At 47.2% G+C, this 7,960-nt stretch overlaps 1 protein-coding gene across 1 annotated transcript in view; it reads right to left on the minus strand.

The window, feature by feature from the left end:
• Window positions 1-1,852: 1,852 nt before the first annotated feature.
• LOC134441311 (stromelysin-3-like) overlaps window positions 1,853-7,960 on the minus strand; it is a 29,238-nt gene continuing 23,130 nt past the window's right edge. Inside the window, exons 2-8 of the mRNA XM_063191581.1 lie at window positions 6,872-7,332; window positions 6,245-6,388; window positions 5,958-6,091; window positions 5,474-5,700; window positions 3,428-3,632; window positions 2,578-2,841; window positions 1,853-2,017 (exon numbers count right to left, since the gene is read on the minus strand). Of these exons, the coding sequence (XP_063047651.1) occupies window positions 1,896-2,017; window positions 2,578-2,841; window positions 3,428-3,632; window positions 5,474-5,700; window positions 5,958-6,091; window positions 6,245-6,388; window positions 6,872-7,332 (1,557 nt within the window). The 3' untranslated portion in view covers window positions 1,853-1,895. The remainder of the gene's footprint in view (window positions 2,018-2,577; window positions 2,842-3,427; window positions 3,633-5,473; window positions 5,701-5,957; window positions 6,092-6,244; window positions 6,389-6,871; window positions 7,333-7,960) is intronic.

The following is a 7,960-nucleotide window of genomic DNA, read 5'->3' on the forward strand; positions in this document are numbered from 1 at the left end:
GGTTGTTCCACCATCCTATTGCGTGACGTTGAGTGCTGAAGCAACCGTTTATCCCGCCCACACTGCCGCCCAGCCCTCCTAGACCCTGGTACAGCTTTTTGCTGTACGGGTCTGGCTGCGCTAGGCTAGTTGTCACCACAATAAGACAGGCTTCTTCTAATGTGAATAAAAAGTAAGCGATCTGCATCAAAGTTAGCAGTGTCAAATTAGCACGTCAACTGTCAATTCAGTTGACAGCTGGTCCCTGAACATGTTTGGGGGGAACAAAGTGGTCCTCGGTCTGAAATAGTTCGAGAAACACTGCTTTAAAGGCTGCAGGAGGCTACAGCTGGCTGCTGTACTGTAGAACAGGGATGGGGAACCTTTTCCTTCAAGGGCCATATATGAACACAAACTGTCTACACAGGCTGTCACACTGCAGGGTTGCCAGATGATTTTTCTAGCCCAAATAAATGCTCAAATCCCACTTGAAAGCACTAAATCCCACCCAATTTGAACTAAGTTCCATTGATTTCTATGGCCATGAATCAGAATGCAGAAAAAAACAACAAAATGCCCACTTTTACCGGCAGACATCATCCTAAGCAGCCCAACTGTCGAGAAACTGCCCAATCTGGCAAAACTGGCAGGAAGATGCAGGAGGCTGCTGCACTGTAGAGGGGTCCTGAGAAGTGCACAAAGCTACAGCCAATAAGAGGTCTTTATGTAATGGGAGAGAGTATAAGCAGCCAACCAGAAGCCTGTACGTAGTGGAAGAGAGTATAAACAGCCAACCAGAAGCCTGTATGTAGCCGAAGAGTATAAACAGCCAACCAGAGGCCTGTATGTAGTGGGAGAGAGTATTAACAGCCAACCAGAAGCCTGTATGTAGCGGGAGAGAGATTAAACAGCCAATCAGAAGCCTTTGTGTGCATTCCAATATGCGACCTTGCGTCCTCCACTTGTGCTTGTGGCCTCACGTTTTGCTGATGCCCTCAGTGGAGAAAACAATTACGTTTCCCCACTGTCAGCCTATAGCCACAACAATTTTTGGGAGACTATTCTTCATTCACCATCCAGTTTGCAAATGAGAAAATGACTTTATAAGTGAGCTTTTACGAGATATTGAAATATAATGCTGTTGTCAGTGATATCATCACAGCGTATTACTTCTTGGTACGAGGCCACAAGCACAAGTGGAGGAAGCAAGGTCACATATTGGAACGCACACTTTATGTAGCAGGCCACACTGTAGTGTAGAGGGATCCTGAAAAGGACAAAAAGCTGCGGAATATTCTTGAAGAGTTGATGAAGAGAGAGTGTGTGTGTGTGTGTGTGTGTGTGTGTGTGTGTGTGTGTGTGTGTGTGTGTGTGTGTGTGTGTGTGTGTGTGTGTGTGTGTGTGTGTGTGTGTGTGTGTGTGTGTGTGTGTGTGTGTGTGTGAAAAAAAAGTCTGTTGAGTCTATGAAAACTGAGGAGAACAATGTTACATCTTAATCAAAATACTGTACTACTCCACTAACAAACATGAAATACTGTACTTCTCTACTAACAAGCATGAACACATTACATTGTGACAATTGCAGAGCAAGCACCCAAACTGCACCTGACTGGTGGCTATAGGGCCACATTGTGGAGACAGGTCAACGTGTGTGTGTGTGTGTGTGTGTGTGTGTGTGTGTGTGTGTGTGTGTGTGTGTGTGTGTGTGTGTGTGTGTGTGTGTGTGTGGTGGAGGCATTTGTTGAGGAAATGAGTGGGTGTGTGTATGAAAAAGTCACTGTGTGTGTGTGTGTGTGTGTGTGTGTGTGTGTGTGTGTGTGTGTGTGTGTGTGTGTGTGCGTGCGTGCGTGCGTGCGTGCGTGTGTGTGTGTGAGGGAGGCACATGTGCTACTGATGTCCTCCTGCCATCCTGGAGCCTAGGTGCCACCATGGCAGCCGAAGAAATCGGTGCTGACGAGGCGCGGGTATCCAGGCAACAGCCGCCGGCCCACCGGGTCCAACTTCCAGTAGTGGCGACCGCTAATGAACACGGCATAACCTGTAGAGACATATCAACATTAGCCTGATTATCATCGATGTTCAAATCTCTTCGAGACTTGGTCTGACCAAGAGCATAACAATTAACGTTTCCCAAACGGCATGGTTGACCTGCCTCCCTTGGTTTGCTTTTGGTTGTTTGCTTATCGACAAAGTGGGAGGAGTTTCTATATTTGCGGGACCTCAGAAAGTACTTGCATTGCTCTTGACCTGACTAGTTGCAATGCTGAAAGTGTTGCGTCACTAGGAGGGCACAGCCTGGCTATATCAACATGGCATAATACCAGAGCGTTAACATAACACGCCAACTTGAACTGTCTATCGCGTTGCATGACAACTTTGTGTGTGTGGAAATGCGCTATTATAAATGCAGTCCATTTAGTCCATTTATGTGGTAGGTTAGGTTTAGGGATGGTTTTGGTCTGGGCACAATTTCGCCATTTCTCTTCGCTGTTCTTGACAAAAGTATTGCCTAACTGACAGGTTAGAGTTAGGCATGTTTTTTGGTCAGGGCACAGCAGAGCATTTTCGTGTGCGTGTGTATTTGTGTGTGTGACGTACCATATTGGTCCTGGAAGGCTGCATCGATGTGTTCGGGGATGCCGTGCCAGTCCTGGCGTACAAGGCGCGGGAAGGCAGGGTCTATGTGGCTCTGCGTCGGGTCGAAGAGCCAATAGCTGCCGGCTGAGAAGAAGTAGATATGATGCCCCGCCCCCTCACGCCAGCGCAGCGCCGCCTCCACACGTGTGTCGTGCAGCCCCAAACTTTGCAACCAATCAGGGCCCTTGATTTGCTGCTCTGCATCGAACACCCAATAGAGATGATCTACAGGGCGGGACAGAGGATAAACAGCCAATCAGAAGCCTTTATGTCGTGGGAGAGGAGACCTAGAGCCAATCAAAAGCTTGTATGTAGTGGGAGAGAGGGCAAACAGTTAACCAGAAGCCTTTATGTAGAAAGAAAGGGTTCCTAGAGCCAATCAGAAGCCTTTATCTAGAGCCAGTCAACCTAGAGTGGACATACAGGAAGACATATGAGGGGGCCTTAAACTGGATAGATTTGATCTGATTTTAAGTCAGAGGAAAAGTCAAAAATATGTGCACTCTATATTCATACCTTACATAAAATGTATGTGAACCTCTAGTTTCAACAGAATGTTGCCAGCCTTGCCCTCGAAGGCCCTAGTACCCTCTACCCTCCCTGAAAGACCCACATGTTGCCAGATTTCTACCATGTTTCCAGGTCTGTACCCTGTAACCTGGAAGACCCACATGTCGCCAGAGCTCTACCCACCCTTAAAGACCTACATGATGCCAGATATCTACCCACCCTGGAAGATGCACACGTTGCCAGATGAGTACTGTACGCACCCTGAAAGAACCAAATGTTACCAGATAAGTACTCTACGCACCCTGGAAGAACCATATGTTTCCCGCCTTGTCCTCAAATGTGGCGTCGATGCGCTCTGGGATTCCTCTCCAGTGGCGGGATGCCAGGGCTGGGTAGCCGTCATGCAGCCGGTCGTCACGGATACGCCACGTCCAACCGTCCTTGAAGAAGAAAAGCTCGCCACGAATCACAGACACGGCATCGAAGTCCGAGTGGCACGCGTCCGGCTATACACACACGCACACACACACACACACACACACACACACACATAGACATACAGTATTATGACTATACTATATACTGTAAGTATATTACACCGTCAAAGTCTGAGTGACACACATCCAGCCACACACACACACACACACACACACACACACGGCCGTAACCAGACATTTTCAAATACAGAGGTCAAATACTGCGTGCGGTACTGCATAGTGTACATTTAGAATGCTTCAAACACTTCAGTCAAACTCCTAATTTTAATTAATCAATGCCTTGCCGATAAATGGGGGTGTCGTATACAGACTGAATTTATCATTGTTGATCATATGTCGATTTACTTCATAGATACATTTTACATTATTAAAAAAAAATACAGAGGACATGACCTCTATGTCCTCAAAGGTAGTTACGGCCATGCACACACACACGTACATATGAAGAGTGCAGCTCGGTCCTGGCGGCAGGGTTTTGCAATACCAGCTCTGTCCTCCGGGGGGCAGGGTTTTTCGAAACCAGCTCTGTCCTCTGGTCCTCTATTGCAGTCCGCTATTGTAGTCCCCGAGGGTTTTTCCAAATTCCTCCAATAAAAGGGCTGACCCCCATATATATACAGTATACCTGTGTGTGTGTGTGTGTGTGTGCGCGTGTGCGTGTGTGTGTGTGTGTGTGTGTGTGTGTGTGTGTGTGCGTGTGTGTGTGTGTGTGTTATAATAACACATTCATATAGTATGTTTGAGACAAGATGTCTAATTGCACTGCTGAGCATTTCTACAGCCCTTTGTCTCCTTTGTTATTTCAGTTTGGCCTACACAGCAGGGTCTAACATAGGCTACCTAAAATAAAGTCTGGGCAGTGTCAGTAACCGTCATCGCAACTGTCCCTTCACCAAAGGTTTTTTATTAACTCAAACCAAGTTAACTACAAGAACATTTGTTCACACAGTCTGTTGAGTTACCTAATTGAATGGACTTCTTTGTTTCTGATTCATGTATGTTTTTTTTTTTTTAATTTTAGCAAATTTGAGACAAGCCGTGATGCTCTCCTTGTCAGAGGCGCCTTTGGTCTTGGAACTCCGACGTGCATGCAATGTTTGCCTCTTTCAACGTTTGTCTCTTTCTTATCGTTGAGTCATGAACACTTCGATTTGCAGTTTTGGAGGCAATTAACACATCCAGTGGGTAAGATGTTGTTCTGAGTTCAATTCTGAACTCTTAGATTCACCATCACTGTCTTTTTGGGGTAATTTTAGTGTGACAGCCACTCTTACAAATGTTCACCACTGCACCATACTTTCTCCTTTTGTGGATGATGTAATGGCTCTTACCATGGTTTGCAGATGTTCCAACGATTTAAAAATAGCTTTGTAATCTTTTACAGTCAGAGACATGTTAATTATTTTTTATTATAATCTGCTCCTGAATGTTCATGTATCACAGTGTGATGTCAGGTTCAATATGAACTACTACACATTGTCAAACAGGTTCTATTCATATTATCTCTTGATTTGAAAGGTCTGGTAGCAGTAAGACTTGGGCAGCTGTGAAATACTATAACTCAGTTGTACAAAATAATATGATCAATCACAGATAACTCCTCATTTAACAAGGGAGGAAATTACTTTTTCCACACTGGCTTATTCAGGTTTGGATGAGATTTGTCTATTAACGAATGAAATAATCACTGAGAAAAACTATTTTATGTTTACTTGGGTTATCCTTGCTTACTGTTAACATTTGTGATATGAAAAGGCTAAGTGTGACAAATGTGCAAAAAGGTAAAACAAATCCGTAAGGGGGCACGTAGTAGTTTTGCACAGCACTGTAGCCATGTTTGTTTTGTGTACCTTATGGGGTGGCAGCTCATTGGTCTCTACACTTCCTGGATGTGGCGGGGGCGGGACATAAGGCCGAGGGCCGTACAGGTATTGGATGCCTTGGATGTCGTCTGGGCTGAGCTCCAATGGGTAGGAGAAATTGTAGAACGGCGACATGACGGCTCCCGGCTCCAGAGAGTGCTGCAGCCCCAAAACGTGACCAAACTCATGCACAGCAACATGCAATAGGTCTGTACCTGTACACACACACACACACACACACACACACACACACACACACACACACACACACACACACACACACACACACACACACACACACACATACACATACACGCGCGCACACAGCCAAGACAACACCCTCACATTAACACACTTCCAAGCTCATGCACGGCAACATGCAATACTATACCTGTTACAAGGTCTATACAAGGTACTCATGTCTATGGTGTTATTAATGGTATTTTTTAAAGTCTTATTCATGTCTTATTACCCATGTCGTTGCCGACAGTCCAGGCCTCGTCGTAGTCAAAGTGGATGTCACCAGCTCGATGTGTCCGGGGGAAAAAGGCATGGGCCAGAATTCCTCCCGGCCCGTCGAACGGCAGATTATCCCCATGCCAATACCTATGAGGAGAACACAGCAGAACACATACACACGCACACGCACGCACACGCACGCACACGTTAATATGAATGGAAGTCAATGGGAGGACCCCACAAAGATATTAAGGTGGGGCTGTGTGTGTGTGTGTGTGTGTGTGTGTGTGTGTGTGTTACCTGTCGAAGTCGATGACTATGTCCGCCTCAGCTGTGGTGACCTCAGTAAAGGTGAGAGGTGTGACGTCACTCCAGACGCGCAGAGCATCCAGGAAGACACGACGCACTTTAGCCGGTTCCATCTGCCAGGGGAACCGCACGATCCTACACACACACACGCACACACACACACATGAATATGCCTCTGGGGACACACAACACACCTGACCAGGCTCCATCTGCCAGCGGCACCTCAGAATTCTACACACACACACACACACACACACACACACACACACACACACACACACACACACACACACACACACACACACACACACACACACACACACACACACACACATACACACACACACACACAATGGCTTAAGAAATTTACCAGAAATTTTGCTAGTGGTTTTCCTGAGTCACTAGCCATTCAACCTTTCTGCTAGGCAGGGTTTTGGTGTTTTCTTTAGAATATTCTTGCATTTAAATACAAACTATTGATGCAACTACTGTGATTTGTCAGCCCAAAGAATACATTTGCTGCCAACATGGCTAGTGAGACTGAAACTGTTACTAGCCACAGCCAAGTTTTAGGCCGGTGTCAAGCCCTGCCTGAGAGCTCTGGCTTTGGCTGCTTACTTGTAGGTGAGGTCGTTTTTTTCCCAGCGCCCGCCGAACAGCACGTAGCGCTTGAGTCTCCTGCCAGCCTGCGCTACCTCTCGCCTCCTCTGGGGGGCAGTGTCAGGTCTCCTGCTAGCCAGCGGGCCTCTTTGAGCGGGGTAGTCGGGCACGCCACACCGCGGCCGCCTGGACACATCCCTCCTCTGGGCTCCAGTGTCCTGTAATACCTCATCTCTCCTCTGGGGGGCAGTGTCCTGCGACACCTCATCTCTCCTGTGGTGGGAAGTGTCCTGATCTCTCCTCTGGGGGTTGCTGCTGAGGGTGTCCTGGGGATGGCGCTCCTGCAGTCCCACATCTCTCCTCCTGGTGTCACTGTTGGACACAGGTGTCTTGAGACTCTCCTGCACTGCCGCATCTCCGCGCCAGGGGGCAGCGTCCTCCTGTCGGCTCTTCCTCAGGGACACGCCGGGCCATAAGGACTGCAACACATGGGCAAACGAGAAACATATTATTATTATTATTACTACGTGCGCGTGTGTGTATGTGTGTGTGAGAGAGAGTTTGTGTGTGTGTGTGAGTGTGTGTGTGTGTGTGTGTGAGAGAGAGAGAGAGAGAGAGAGAGAGAGAGAGAGAGAGAGAGAGAGAGAGAGAGAGAGAGAGAGAGAGAGAGAGAGAGAGAGAGAGAGAGATTGTGAGTCCCTGTGTGTGCAGCATGTATGTCTTTGTGTGTGTGTGTGTGTGTGTGTGTGTGTGTGTGTGTGTGTGAGAGAGAGAGAGAGAGAGAGAGAGAGAGAGAGAGAGAGAGAGAGAAAGAGAGTGAGAGAGAGTGTGAGAGAGTGTATAGAGAGTGTGTGTGTGTGTGTGTGTGTGTGTGTGTGTGTGTGTGTGTGTGTGTGTGTGTGTGTGTGTGTGTGTGTGTGTGTGTGTGTGTGTGTGTGTGTGTGTGATCCTGTGTGTGATCCTGTGACATACTTGAGCATCTGCAGTGGTATGTTTATGCAAGCACACAAACAAATGAACACACACTCATAAACACACAGAATCTCTCTCTCTATCTCTCTCTCTCTCTCTCTCTCTCTCTCTCTCTCTCTCTCTCTCTCACACACA

The sequence above is a fragment of the Engraulis encrasicolus genome, chromosome 24 (genome assembly GCF_034702125.1).
Source record: "Engraulis encrasicolus isolate BLACKSEA-1 chromosome 24, IST_EnEncr_1.0, whole genome shotgun sequence".
Taxonomy (NCBI): Eukaryota; Metazoa; Chordata; class Actinopteri; order Clupeiformes; family Engraulidae; genus Engraulis; species Engraulis encrasicolus.